The sequence below is a fragment of the Corvus moneduloides genome, chromosome W (assembly GCF_009650955.1).
Source record: "Corvus moneduloides isolate bCorMon1 chromosome W, bCorMon1.pri, whole genome shotgun sequence".
NCBI lineage: Eukaryota > Metazoa > Chordata > Aves > Passeriformes > Corvidae > Corvus > Corvus moneduloides.
The window spans coordinates 10544984-10559877 of record NC_045510.1 but is presented as its reverse complement, the minus strand read 5'-3'; the positions used below and the strand labels follow the sequence as shown (position 1 = coordinate 10559877).

Genomic DNA, 14894 nt, shown 5'->3' with positions numbered 1-14894 from the left:
ATAGTCTCCAAAAGAGTAACCAGGAAAAAGTTAACTGAAGTTTAAGGATGACTATTTCAAAATAACTAGTTCTAATTCTTAATACTTACTTAGCAAGATGCCGACATAACACATCTTTACAAATTGGCTGTTCAGCCAAAGTCAGCCAAAACTCGCAAGCCTCCAAAGCAACATTTTCATCTTGGTCCTGGGTCCTTTGAAGCATATACTACACAAAAAAAATCACAATATTGTATAAGTTTTAAGTGAAGAAGCTATCAACATTGCAAAGTGTGTTTGCAAAAATAAACTATGCTCCCAGAGTAATTTTGGTTTTTTTGGGGTGATGGGACGAAACAGATATAAAGGACTACTAAAGGCTATAATGAGAATAAGCCAAGAGACTTATTTCTCAGTGCTAGATGATTCAGATTCTAAGTTTTTTCCCAGTTTAAGTGAGAACATTATTACCAAGAAACTATAGACAGAGACCCAAGATAATAGTTTCCTGAGAATAGTGGGGGGATTTAAAAATTATTTTACCACTCCCCCCCTTCTCCTTTTGAATAAAAGAGTACAACTACACACTTAGTAAGATGGAAATACTTTTTATATCCAGTACCATAAAAAAGATTCTCTTTCAAATATTGATTTTCTGACAGGATGTACTTTAGTAGAATCCATAACAGGGGAAAAAAATGTCTCACTTTTTTCTAGTATGAATGGTAATTCAAAGATTCAGTGTCAAATCTTTAAGCTTGTTGTTAAAATTTAAACCCCCTTAAACAAAAAATAATCAAATACCTGCATAAGCAGAAAGGCTAAATATACCACGGCTACATCAGTTTCTTGTACATGACTGCCAAAGCAATTTAGAGAGAGTGCTTGCAACTTCCAAAACAGTAATTCCTGCATTCTTCCATGCCAGCCCTTTATTTCTGAAACAGTTGGTTCTTCCACTCATTTTAGAAGCCTCATGGAAGTCCATGCAGCTACCTTTCCTCACACATTGATTTAAAATGAAGAAAAGAAATTCTCCTTCAGAATATCATTTTGTTCTCAAAATTAAATAGAATGGGGCAACCTATATTATCCTTATGCATTTCAGGGATGCAAAATTTGCAACAAACATATCCCTTCCTACAGAACTGCATTCCTACAGGGCTGCATCCAAAGAAGCATGGCCAGCAGGTGGAGAGAGGGGATTCTCCCCTTCTACTCTGCTCTCCTGAGACCTCACCTGGAGAACTGTGTCCAGCACTGGGGTCTCCAACACAAGAAAGACGTGGGCCTGTTGGAGCAAGCCCAGGGGAGGCCACAAAGATGCTCAGAGGGCTGGAGCCCCTCTTCTATAAAGACAGGCAGAGAGAGTTGGGGCTGTTCGACCTAGAGAAGTAAAGGATTCAAGACCTTCTAGCACCTTCCAGTACTTATAGGGGCTCCAAGAGAGCTGAAGAGGGACTTTGTAAAAAGGCATAGAGTGATAGGAACAGGGGAATGGTATTATGCTGAAGGAGGGTAGGTTTAGATTAGATATTTGGAAGAAATTCTTTACTGTGAAGGTGGTGAGACACTGGGGCAGGTTGCCCTGAGAGGTTGTGGACCCCTCTCCCCATTTCTGGCAGTGTTCAAGACCAGGCTGGATGGGGCTCCAAGTAACCTGGTCTAGTGGAAGGTGTTCTTGCCCATGTGGGGGAGGTTGCAACTAGATGATTTTTAAGGTCCCTTCCAATCCAAACCATTCTGTGATTCTATGAAGTGCACTAAATCGCAAGTGTCTCCTAAAAGGTCATTATTGTGATTAAGAACTGATGGCAACAAAAATACTGCTCTATTTTGAGTTATGAACAGATTACAGCTTGAAAAATTTGAAAAATGTCCTATCCATTGCAAGCAACTAATGCAACTGAAGTGATTTGGCATTTTTCCCCAGAGGGCTTGAAAATCAACACTTTTGTTGTATCCAGTTAATTGTCACAAAGACAAAACCTTAATGACAAAAAGTAATGTCTGTTTGAAGGGTCTCCTCACACTGTCATTTCCTTTTTAAGCATGTATTATAATATATGCTCCATGAAGTTAGATAGCAGTAGATTGAAAGGGCTACTTACACTCAGTGGTACAAGACAGCCATATACACAGCCTGGAACTCATAGAATGGTTTGGGTTGGAAAGGACCTTAAAGATTATCTAGTTCCAACCCACTGCCATGGACAGAAACACCTTTCACTAGACCAGGTTGCTCAAAGCCCCATCTAACCTGGCCTTGAACACTTCCAGGGATGGGGCAGCCACAACATTGCTGGGCAACCTGTGCCAGGGCCTCACAACCCTCACAGGGAAGAATTTCTTCCTAATATTCGATCTAACCCTGCTCTCTAACAGTTTTAAACCATTGCCCCTTGTCCTGTCACTACACTCCCTGATAGAATCCTTCCCCATATTTCTTGTAGGCCCCCATGGTAAAAACAGTGATACTAGTAGCAAAGCAAACTATGGGAAGAGTATTTGAAGGCTGTTAGGTTTTTTTAGTATTCTTGTGCCATACTTTAATGAGTACTTTTAATGATAAGATAAGAAATTCTAGTGACTTTAGGCAATGGAAATAGTTGCTTTATAATAAAAAAATACAAAATAGCATAGGAACATTATTCAGAACTGGTTTGCATATTCTAACAGTGTTGTGTTAGTCATGCTATGTCAAACCATCAAGAAAAGAATGATGCACAAAGCATTAAGAAAAATCCTTTGAGCGGTAAAAGACATCTATCTGAAAGCAACAGTATTCAGACAATCTTATTTCTTTAGCAACAAGCTGAGTTTCTGTGTTATAACTTCATACTATCAACACCATTCAAGTAATCTCATTATGCATTGTAAAATAAAAAGTCAGGACTTCTATTAAAAAAGATCTTAGGCACCGTGTGCCTGGCTAAATATGCTCTATGAACATACAAGTGCAATCTAATAACTGAAATCTATTAGGTCAGTCTACTTCTGATATATCCTGTTGTCATGTTCTCAAAGGAAGGAGAAAAAAAACCCACAGAAAAATACATATCTGCTTCTGCTCACCTGGAAGTACATGCTCAAAAAACCCACTGAAATTCAAATTTAACCATCCCTGTTCCTCCAGGAACTCGGCAAAACAGTTAATATTAAACCTGTCTGGTTTAAAAGCATGACACTGGCCAAGATCTGTCTTAGAATCACTACTGAATCATTAATATTCTTAACTACTTTAAAATTAATTCTCCATAAGCATAAAAAACCTTATCATGTGGATACAAGTTTCTCTCTTTTTAAGAATTCCTTCAGTTAGAGCAGCCACCATTAGAAGCATTCAGCTTCGAGGTATTCAAGCTTCAAAAGGGCAAAACCAGACTCATGTGAATGAAAAATAGTCAGTTCTCAGATATTACATTTTCACATATCAATATGTATGTATACAGAACTGGGCAAATCAATAACAGTACACAGTAGTCCCAAAACTGAGGGGGGGGGGGGAATTCTAAACTTTGTTATAGAAAAAAAATTCACTACTGCTGTCTTTTGTAGACAAGATACCTAGTAATAGTTTTCCAAAAAAATAAGGGATACAATGTGAATACAATCTTGGATCTTTTGGTTACTGACATCATTTCTACCTGCAAAGTCCAGAAGTTCCTTACTGATTTGTTTGCTGACAACCCCAAGTTGTGTGGTGAGGTTGACACAATGGAGAGAAGAGATGCCATCCAGAGGTACCTGGATGGGCTTGAGAGGTGGGTCTGTATGAACCTCATGGAATTCAACAAGGCCAAGTGCAAGGTCCTGCACCTGGGTCGGGGCAATCCCAAGCACAAGTACAGGCTGGGCAGAGAATGGATTGAGAGCAGCCCTGCTGAGAAGAACTCGGGGGTGGTGGTTGATGAGAAGCTCAACATGAGCCGGCAATCTACACTCACAGCCCAGAAACTAACCATGTCCTGGGCTGCATCAAAGCAGCGTGGCCAGCAGGTCAAGGGAGGGGATTCTCCTCCTCTACTCCACTCTTGTGAGACCCCACCTGGAGTACTGCATACAGTTCTGGGGCCCCCAACATAAGGAGGATGTGGAACTGCTGGAGCAAGTCCAGCAGAGGCCACAAAAATGCCCAGGGGGCTGGAGCACCTCTGCCATGAAGACAGACTGAGAGAGTTGGGGGTGTTCAGCCTGTTTCCAGTTCAGAAATCTGTTCAGAAAAGAAGGCAGATCATAGAGCACCTTCCAGTAATGGAAGAGGGGTTGGAACTAGATGATCTTTAAGATTCCTTCCAACCCAAACCATGCTAGGATTCTATGATCGCAGGAGGGTGAAGAGTCAGAGAAGTTATCACTTGTTGACAATATAATGTCCAAAGCTTTATTGTCTCTCTCTCCAAAAAAAAAAACCCCAAACCAGACCAAGCAAAAGAAAAAAAACCTATCTCAAGTACCAACAATGCCTACTTGTCCTGTGTTAGATGAGAAGATATGTGCCAGGCTTGGTGTCATGGAATTCCAGACAACACTAGACAGATGCTACAAGTCACCTCAGTTTTATGCCTCTCTAATACCTTTGTCCAGAAGCAAAAAAAAACAAACCACCTGCTTCATATTGTCTGGACTTAGCACTTATGGAATTTGACACTGGGTTATGACCCATTTGTTCATATATGTGCGTGACAAAGATTCTGATCTTTGCTCTATTTCCAGTCTAGCAAGTAGCGTATGTAAAGGCTACCTAGAAACTGCCAGTATTTCCCAGAAACATGGAAATTACAACTCAGTTGAGCAAACAAGTACCAGTTGATTAGTCCTCTGGTAGGCAAGTCTGCACTAATCTAGCATAACCAAGGAACTATCCAAGGACACCAACCTATAAAATTGAATGCAATGGCAGGCAGCTTTGTTAGTAGCTCAAAGAGCATCTCAGATATTTAAAATTACATTCCTTATCCTTGCTGTGGCAAAAGATCCAAAAAAGGTGACAGCTTCTATGTGTAAACTGTAACAGTATCAGCACCAGAACTAAGATTTTTAACATGATCTCACTTGTGGTCAGGCAATGCCTGGCTGCTCCATGGTATAGCTGATCCTGGCCATTTCAGGATCGATTAAGTTAAGAATGAACAACTGCCATATGCACTGTCAAATACAATGTCATGTTGGCAATTAGCTAAAAAGAAACTTTTGCAACCTCAATCTTGAAGGAAAACGAAGAGTAGACAAGCACAAAAGTAACATACCTATTCTGATGTATGCTTTTAATTTGCTATTATTTCTGCAATCCCAAACATGTTTCAGCATACAATCTGGGAAACTCACCTCAACTATACTAATCATATGAGGAAGCAGGCGATCCATTCGAACTTCCAGCAACATTACCAGAGCACGACAAACATTTTTGCGTACTTCAGGCTCTTCATCACCAGCCAGTGCAAAAAGATTCTGTTGGAAAGTAATACCAGTTGAAAAGCCTCAATTCATCTAGTTAAATTTGTATTAAAATTTACATTATTGGCAAACTAAAGTATGCAAACATGTACTTCTGTACCATCCCACCCCACACCTCAGAAAACTGTATTATTTCCTAAAGACATATGGTTTAGCAAATGAACTCTTCTGACTTTCAATGTGTATTGTTACCCAGTGTTGTGGTCATGTGTACATTAGACACAAGAACATTATTCCCTGAATTTTTTTCCCTAAACATTAATGAAGTTCTGAAGCTAGAAAATGCCTTCAGTACATAACAGCAGCAAATAAAATACTCTGGTTAAACCAAAATATCATCCTTCTAATCCACATTCAGTAGTAGTATTCAGAGAGATCCATAATCTAGACTCAGTGACATGGTGATCCCTGTACTGAACTCTCCATCACAGGTAAGTGACAGACTGCTGCCAGTACCCCTATGCAAGAAGAGTTTCCTGTATTTATGAAAGGAAGCATTTTCAAAATACTAATTTCTTGGGCTGGGAGAGTGCTTAGACTAATTTGAGCATAAACATGCAGAATGAATTTTAACCCATGGGGATTGAAGCTAAGAATGGGAAGCCATCAATGTGGAGTTTAGGGGTAGTGGTGGCTGTAAAACATTATTCAAAGCTCTTGATAAATTAGATATGTTATTTGACTTACCCCTCCAACCAAAAATGCACTCACCTCAATAAAAGAATCTATGTGCAACATAAGAGCTTGAGTTCTGCTGATGATAAATTGATTGACACACGCAACAGCATGAGACCTACAAATGGAACAGTTAAAATATATGTTTTTCATGTCTTAAACATTTGCTAAACTGTACATAGGCATCAAAAACATTAGGAAGCAAATCACACTGTCCAAGAATCTTCTGGAGGTGTAGTGGTTTGGTCTAAAATACTCATTACTGTTTATCTTCTGTGAGATAAGAATTAGGAGAAATGCAAAGCAGGCACCAAACTTGAAAGAATATAAAGAAGTTTATTAACAGACCTAAAAAAAAAAAAAAAAATTATACCACCTTCAGAACTCTCCTCCTCCTCCCACCTTCCTCCCTTCTCCCACTGACAATGTAAAAAGACAACCCTTAAGATGTTCAGTCTGTTTACCACTTCCATAATAACCTTGTTCAGTCCATTTAGAAAGAGAAGTCTCTTCTTGCTCATGCTATGAAAACATTATCACAACGGGACAGCCGCCCACTTCCAAATATTGTTCAGTCCATTTAGGAAGAGGTCTCTCTGCTTGCGATGTGAGTCCCTTCCCCCGACTTGCAGCTTTTCCCGCAACTGCTTTCGAGGGTCCACTCTTGAAGTTTTTTGGGGTACAATTTTAGGTTGAGCCATTCAGAAACAAAAATAGAGGCCCTTCTCCTTCCCTGGGAGCAAAGGGTCTTCCTCATCTTCATCGTTAGGACTATCTCTGGGAGCATCTCTAGGAACTGAGGTTTCTCCTTTCCCATTTGGAGCAAAAGTCCTCATCTGGTCCATCTCTCCCTGTCCAAACTTCTCATGAAATTACAGCTGCATCAGCATCTGCAATCTCAGTGCAGGTGCTTTTGCTTACGAGTTGAACACTCCACCCCCCATATCTTCATGAAATTACAACGGGATACTCTGATATATCATAGTTTCACAACAGAATTTCAGCTTTAAACATCTCCTCTCTCTCTTCCCTCAGGGTTTCAGCTCTTCACAGCAATAAAAGGGTTAATCTCACCTCGGCCTTGCAGCTTTGCAGCTGGAATGTTGAATTTTTCTTATCGAAGTGGAGAGGGGGGAGAGCCAAGCCGCTCCGGCTGCCCACGGCAAGGCAGTGGGGGGGGTTCCACGGCTGGAACAGGTCCATCAACTCCAAGATGGCCGTGGCCCGGCCCGGCCTAGCCCAAGCAGGGCCTGGCCAGGCCCGCTGGCCCCCACACGGGGCCCGCAGCCACCTGTCCCAGCACCGGAAACGAGAGAGAGCTGGGGGGGGAGTCTGTCTATTCTTGTGTATCACAGAGGCAGTCACAACTTTAAGTGGCTTAGAGAATTGTCCATATTCAAACTGGCCAGCTGATAGGTTCTATCAGGTCCCAGAGGAAACTGTAAGCACCCCTTAGCAAGGACATCCCTTCCGGGACTATGCTTGCTAACCTATGACAGGAGGCAAGAGGGAAAAAATCTGAACATCTATATTGTTACCAATAAAAATTACTAAACCACATTTTTAAGTACTACCTTATACTCCAATATATCTAATAAATAATTTTAAATTAAGTATTCAGTAAATAAAAACCATAGCAGGATGACTATACCTGGCACATTTGTTCCAAACAGTATGTAAGGATGCTCTTTTTCAGTATATTATGATTATCAATTTTCTCTGATATTGTTGCCAGATGAAGAACCATTTGCACCTGGTGAGCTAACACAATGCTTATTCTTCAAAAACCACTGGCCTATGGAACCACACAATGCTTTTCTGTACGAAGAACTGAAAAGCAGCCAGCCCAGCTATGCCAACTTTTACCAGTTAACCGGGCGGTGAGGTATGACTTTGGGGTCGCTGACCACCAGGGACCACCAAAAAGAAACCCAGGACAGAAGAACGCATGTGTAAAGGAGAGGGAAAATATGTTAATGACTTCAGGGAAATGATTATAATATGTATGTTTCTTCTGGGAAAGCCTATGTATATGTATGTAAAATATAGTATATAAACAGGACCTCTTTCTGTACTTGGGATGCACGTATTTTGGAGAAGATATTCCCCCGTGCATCCAGCTGAATAAAGAATGCCTGTTTCTTAATGCTACATTGGTGTTAAGGAGTTTTATTTTCACCAATTTTTGGTAACAATATTAACCATTCCATACAAGTCAACATGGTGAAATTTTAGCATGCCCTTCATTGCTAAGTATCCAACTGCCTTTGCAAGATTTTTAGCATCTAACGAGACCAATATGCATCAGTAATATAGTTGTAGCTTAGAACAAATACACACTTGCATTAGGATACATAATAAAACACTTGTGGTAGAAACACTAAAAGTGAAGAGCTGATTCTTCTATTCCATTTCATGCAAAACCATTGCCTACAAGTCTTTTTCATTCTCAGAGACACAAAAGCCAAATTATATAAGTAAAGGCACAAGATAAAGCTACCTTTAAGATTCTGAAGATCCATTCAAGTATTTTTACTAACACAACTCCAAATATCTAGTCTCTTCAGACATTTCTTGGAAGAGAGTCTCATAAAACAGTGTTCAAAAGTTGTCTCTTCACAGATTTAAATACTGATACTATTTAAACACTTCTAAGTACTAATGGTATTTTACTGACACAACTAATATTCTTCATACTTCAGTACTATGTACTGAAATCAGGCCACAGGTCAGCAGATGATCTGCTTTAAAGTTGAAACTGGTTTACCTATCTCAAAGCAAAAGCTTATCTTTCTACAAGTGCCAGTTCATGCTTTGTTATATATTTTTCTTAGTGTGCATCTATTTTAGGTGAGTTTCTAAATTTTATTTAAATCCTATCAAGATATATTCCTAGTTATACTCTTCCTTTTACTCTTCACCATCTATACTACTGCTGGCAATAATTGAGCCCTCAAAGTTGTAGAACCTTTCAATATAATTTTCAGAGGAGTCCAAAAACACATATCAGAGAATCACACAGAATGACTGAGGTTGGAAGGGACCTCTGTAGATCATCTGCTCAAGTAGTGCCACCTACAGCTGGTTGCACAGGACCACATCACAATGGTGTGAGAGACTGGAAGGATTGCTGGCTTGAAACATTTCAGGTGCATGTGTGGAGGAAGGGGCAGGTTTGGCCTTGCTTTGGTGAGACAATGCCCTGCTCTGCACACCCACACCGCCCCCGGGCCTGTATCCCAGCCCCTGCAGGGGCCACCAATCACTGGCACACTGGAGGCAATGCTCCACACCCCACCTCTGAAGCCCCAATCTAGCCTCAGAGTGGTCAGATGACCGGAAGTCCCACCTGGGAGAAGGGCCCAGGAAAGCCAAAGGGTATTCAACCCAGGACATGAGGCAAGCATATGTCTTGACCCTACTTCCTCTTGGAATTTCTATCAGCTGAATACTGCTGGAACCAGGAGTGGTAGCTATACTTGTTCTTTTCTATATCTTTTCTGTCTGTCTCCCTCCTTCTTCTAATTCACTCTTCTTGGAGTTTGCTAAGTTGAATGGGCTGAGTTAATGCTTTGAAAAGTGTTTTATGTTGATTGAATGCTGCTCTAAACTTTTGCCAAAGTTCTCTGATTTTACAAAGTTGCCAGTAAAGTTTTTCGTTGTTTTGACCCCTTGAGAATATCTTGTCAGTATTTCTCCTGTACATCAAACTCAGAGTACATGAACAACTGTAAGCCCTTTTAAGAGTCTCATCAAGCAAGTTTTCTGGGGCCTTACAGATTGCTTTTGAATATCTCCAAGGATGGGGGGACTCTACCACCTCTCTGGGTAATCTGTGCCAGTGTTTGGTCACTCTCACAGTAAAAAAAGTGCTTCCCAATGTTCAGAGGGAACCTCCTGTGTCTCATTCTGTGCCCATTGCCACATGTCCTGTCACTGGATACAACTGAAAAGAGCCTGGTTCTGTCTTCTTTGCACCCTCCCTTCGGGTATTTATACTCATGGGTGATGTCACCCCTGAGCCTCCTCTTCTCCAGGCTAAACAGTCCCAGTTTCAGTCTTTCCTCATAGGAGAGATGTGGGAGACAGAGGAGTAGAAACTCCTGCAATTAAAGGAGGCTTTGATTTACAACCCTGGAAGAGACTAGGTCTGGCTTAATTGACAGAGATTTATAGATCTTAAGCAAAAGGATTACAAGCCTGTGTTCCTATAGTTATAAGTAAAAATGTACACTGGGTGTTCTGGTGGAGGGTTTTAAATATAATAGTGTGATTTTATATAGTTTAAGTTAAGAATGTAGATGGTATGAGAGAGACATCTGTGTGTACGTGACATGAGAAGTTATTGGTCAAGACACAGCTGCATTGCAGCGAGAAGTGCCACAGGTGATAGGTCATAAATCTAAAACAAAGTGTCATTTTAAGTGTCTATTGGATTAGAAAGTTATAAATTACAATGTAACCCTAAATCTTGTGACTAGTCGCCATTATTCGGCAGTATTGTAAAATCTCACGCCTTGACTGATGCGTTTTGTTACTTTAAACAATAAATTCATGTAATTGCATAGTCCCATCCCTGAAAGTTATTTCCTCCGACAAGTGAACACGCGGGAAATTCGACAGAGAGATGCTCCAGTCCCTTCATCGTCATTGTGGCCCTTCACTAGACTCTCTCCAGTAGCTCCATGTCTCTCTTGTACTGGGGAGCCCAGAACTGGGCACAGTACTCCAGGTGTGGCCTCATCTGGAGGGTGAGGGGAAGGATCACCTCCCATGCTGGCAACACTCCAGCCCAGGATAACATTCATCTTCTTTGTGGCAAGGGCATGTTGCTGGCTCATTTCAGGGTAAAAGCTACTGTTCTTGTTGATAAATATTAGCAATAACAAATTAATTTTAGAATTTTTCTTCTATACTTCTGTTACTTTGGAGAGATTAATACTGTATTAAAGTAAAAGGATGTTGAACCCATTTAATTTGATATAGCTGAAAGATAAAGAGCTTTATAAGTTTTGGTGGAGTTAAAGCAGAAAAATATTTTTCTGCAAGAACTCAGAAACCATTATCAGCAAATGATTTTTTACTCTCCCATTGCTGCAGTCATAACAAAACAAATGCAAGATAGTTCTTTCTAATCAGAATTTGAAATTTTAACCACAGCATTGAAATTTTCATAATAATATGCAAAATCTTAAACAATAATTTGATTTTCAAAGTCAGATTCTTGATTTAGAGGATATATGAAGAGGTGAGGCTGATCTATTAACTAAACAGATAAGCATGGAAATGACTGATGCATGAAGTTTCTGTGCCTTCTCACATTTGCATATGCAGGATCATTTTAAAAAACTAAGTATGTTTTAAACTGATCTACAAAATATCATCCTTGCTGCTCATGTAAATAAATTTTTAACAGATAACTTTAGTATGATACCTAAACCTACCTTATTTTTGGACTGCTGTGTTTGAAGAACTGCAAGAATTTAGGTATCATGACATTGAGTGGTCGGTCCAATACATCACTATCTAAAATTTCAGCAGAATCTTCGCATATCTTCTGAAGAGCACCAAATGCACCCTATTTAAAAACAAAATCAATCAAACAAAAAAACAAAGCAAAAAAAATCTGTTATTTTACATTTTGAAGAAAGCAACATTTTAGGGTTTTTACAGAACAGGTAATTTTAGCAAAAGACCACAGTAAACATAGCTAATTAACAAAGTAAATGTAGCTAACTAAATATGGAGTTAAATTAAAACAGCCTTAAAGACTTTTTATTTAAGCACTTTATACTGTCATCTGTAAGATCTCAAGCTGGATGAGTCTATAATAGGTAAGTGGTAATTTTAATTTTAACATTCAGTGCTCATTTATTTAATCATATTTTTTAAAATGCTTAAAAGCAAGATTTTTTTTAAAATCAGACAAGATTTTTCTCCTCATAGCTTAAAACAGTTGAGCTGGTATTTATTTATTTTCCTTCATAAATACTGAAAAAAAAAGATTGAATATGTGCATATATACCCCCACAAAATACTATACATATATATAGTATCTATGAAGAGAGACAAAAAATAATCAAATTTACATGATAATACATTTCAAAATAAGCCTCCTTACCTCACAGGTATTGTAATCTTCAGAATCCAACAGGCTGCAAAGCTTTGGTAAGAGGTCAGGCCAATTCTGCAATTCCCCTTTTGAAGCAATGGTTGTTATCAGAATGCCTAAGTGAATCAGAGGAATAAAGGAAATGAGATCTCATCTATCTTCACAGGTTTCACACCAATTTTTCTCATTTTAGTCTTCTCAAAGATCTATGGAGTTAAAAAAATTTCTTGTTTTATTAAGACCTGGCAAGCATAAAAAGAGGAAGTACATTTAATTGCAAATGATATTTGAAGGGCTTTGAAATGCAAAGGCAGGTTGCCCCTTCCTGCTGTCATGAAGGGCTCAGATATGAGAAGTCAAGCACAAAGTAATTCCAGTTAAGGTAATAATCATGCCCAAACACTGCAGGGCAGGTTCTGCTCTAAGTTTACTAAAAACTGTACAAATCTTGACCTCCAGTAGAGTATCCATCTCAAGTCACCCCCCTCTTTATTATGATACAAAGGTATGAACGCCGGAAGCTGTCATTCAATAAAATGATAACCCATTGCTAAATTATGTGTTCACAACTTTACTATGTTTACACAAAACATTAAGGGCACATGCTGATATCCAGGTGTTAGAAATATAAATTACTTGTTGGTAGAATTGCCTTGTTAAGGTTTAGGGCTTGGCATGCTTCAATGATCTCAGACCTAGGGGGAGGTTACCAAAGCTTGGGGAGAAGGATGTACCACTGATAGTGGACACAAAGAATGCAGGATTTACAGGCCACAAGGACATTTCGCAATCTCCCAAGATAAGGAAGAAACTAATAAAGCCAACTCAGCAACTGTGTTTGAAATCAGTTCCGACTGGGTAAAAGGTAATTCTGACGGGGAGATCACGACCACTGACTCACAGACCACTGACCCAAAAGAAGAGAAAGACAGCATATGGACTAATTAGCATGAGAAGCGAGAGAATCATTAAGCAATAGAAGGTAGAATACTAATTAATAAAAGAACTGGGTAACTTGTAGCCAATGAACGTTAATGCCTTTGTCTGCTAAAAATGTATAACTAACATAAAGCTTTGATGACTGGGGAGCCAGCCTTTTGTGGGTTACCACCCAGCTCCCTACTTTGTGCCAACTAGAACAAAGAAATAGAAGTATCTCATCTCGGTGTGTGAATTGGCGCTGCACACAGGGCAGCAAGCCCAAGTTCGGGACAAAAATTCTAAGACAGATACCTACTAACAGCTTACACACTGCAGCAGGTCATCCAGTGATCAGCTGTAGGGGTTGGCTGATTCAGATCCAGCAGAGAGGATGGCCAAAAGAGTCACTTCCATTTTTAACACATACAGAAATACCAGGAAAAACTAATTAGGTGACAGGAATGGGGAAGGCTGCTTATAAACTAGGACTGACTATGAGTCCATTTTGCCTCAACTAGTAATCTCCCAAATGACGAGTGGTGGAAAAAAAGCTTTCCTAAGCTTTTTCATTGAACTAATCACCATATATCCTCTTTCTTTGGAATAAAATGTTAAAATTGTTATTAAATATACAAGAATACAGAACAATATTACATAGAAACCTCCTAAATAGATGCATTTATTTCTTGGTAAGTTTGTGGGTCCTAAACATATGCAACTGTATTTTTTGAACTTGAATCCATATTTCAGTGTTGGCACAAGGGTTTTTAAAACCTGTATCACAGCACAAAGAAGTTTCACAATGTTACTCATTTCAGAGTTAAAAAAAGGAAAACTTAAGTAAGGATACAACAATGTGTAGTTATCATTGCGTCTCAAATCAGTTCTAAAATAGACTCTATTGCCATCTTTATCATCCTCACTGAGGTGACTTCTGAGAATGGGATTAATCAGTTTGCTTCTATCTTGATCAAAAGGTATAATCTTTTGTTTGGTTAACATCAGATGCTAAAGACCACAAATGCTGCATTACTTCTTCCCTGATGCTATTTTGATGTACTTGTTCATCCTCCTCTCAGAACTCCAGAGATCTTATTGTGATTGGTTCATTAAATTGTCAGTGCTTGAACAGCAAAAATACATATGCATCTGTGGTGGTTTGACCCTGGCTGGATACCAGGTACCCACCAAAGCCACTCTATCACTCCCCTCCTCAACTGGACAGGGGAGAGAAAATAGAACAAAAGGTTAATAAGTTGAGATAAGGATGGGGAGAGAGCACTCACCAATTACCGTCTTGGGCAAAACAGACTTGACTTAGGGAAATGAGTTGAATGTATTAACAATTAAAACCAGAGCAGGATAATGAGAAGTAAAACAAATCCTAAAAAACACCTTCCCTCCACCCTTCCCTCCTTCCCAGGCTTAACTTTATTCCTAATTCTCTACCTCCTTCCCCCCACAGCAGGGCAGGGAGGCAGAGCATGAGGGTTATGATCAGTTCATCACACGTTTCTGCCACTGTTTCCTCCTCATACAAAGGAGTCCTTCCCCTGCTCCAGCGTGGGGTCCCTCCTACAGGAGGCAGTCCTTCACAAACTTCTCCAGCATGAGTCCTTTCCATGGGGTGCTGTCCTTCAGGAACAGGCTGCTTCAGTGTGGATCCTCCATGGGGTCACAAGTCCTGCCAACAAACCTGCTCCAGTGTGGGCACCCCTTCCCACAAGGCCCAGGTCCTGCCAGGAGCCTT

General features: G+C 39.8%; 1 protein-coding gene across 3 annotated transcripts in view; it reads right to left on the bottom strand.

Moving 5' to 3' along the window:
• The window catches only part of LOC116437444 (transportin-1-like), a 142469-nt gene that overhangs the window by 39032 nt on the left and 88543 nt on the right, over positions 1-14894 (bottom strand). For all 3 annotated transcript variants that reach the window (XM_032095087.1, XM_032095088.1, XM_032095086.1), the window contains 5 exons: positions 12233-12339; positions 11556-11689; positions 6148-6229; positions 5308-5430; positions 90-208 (listed from right to left, as the gene is read on the bottom strand). In XM_032095087.1, coding sequence (XP_031950978.1) covers positions 90-208; positions 5308-5430; positions 6148-6229; positions 11556-11689; positions 12233-12339 — 565 coding nt within the window. The remainder of the gene's footprint in view (positions 1-89; positions 209-5307; positions 5431-6147; positions 6230-11555; positions 11690-12232; positions 12340-14894) is intronic.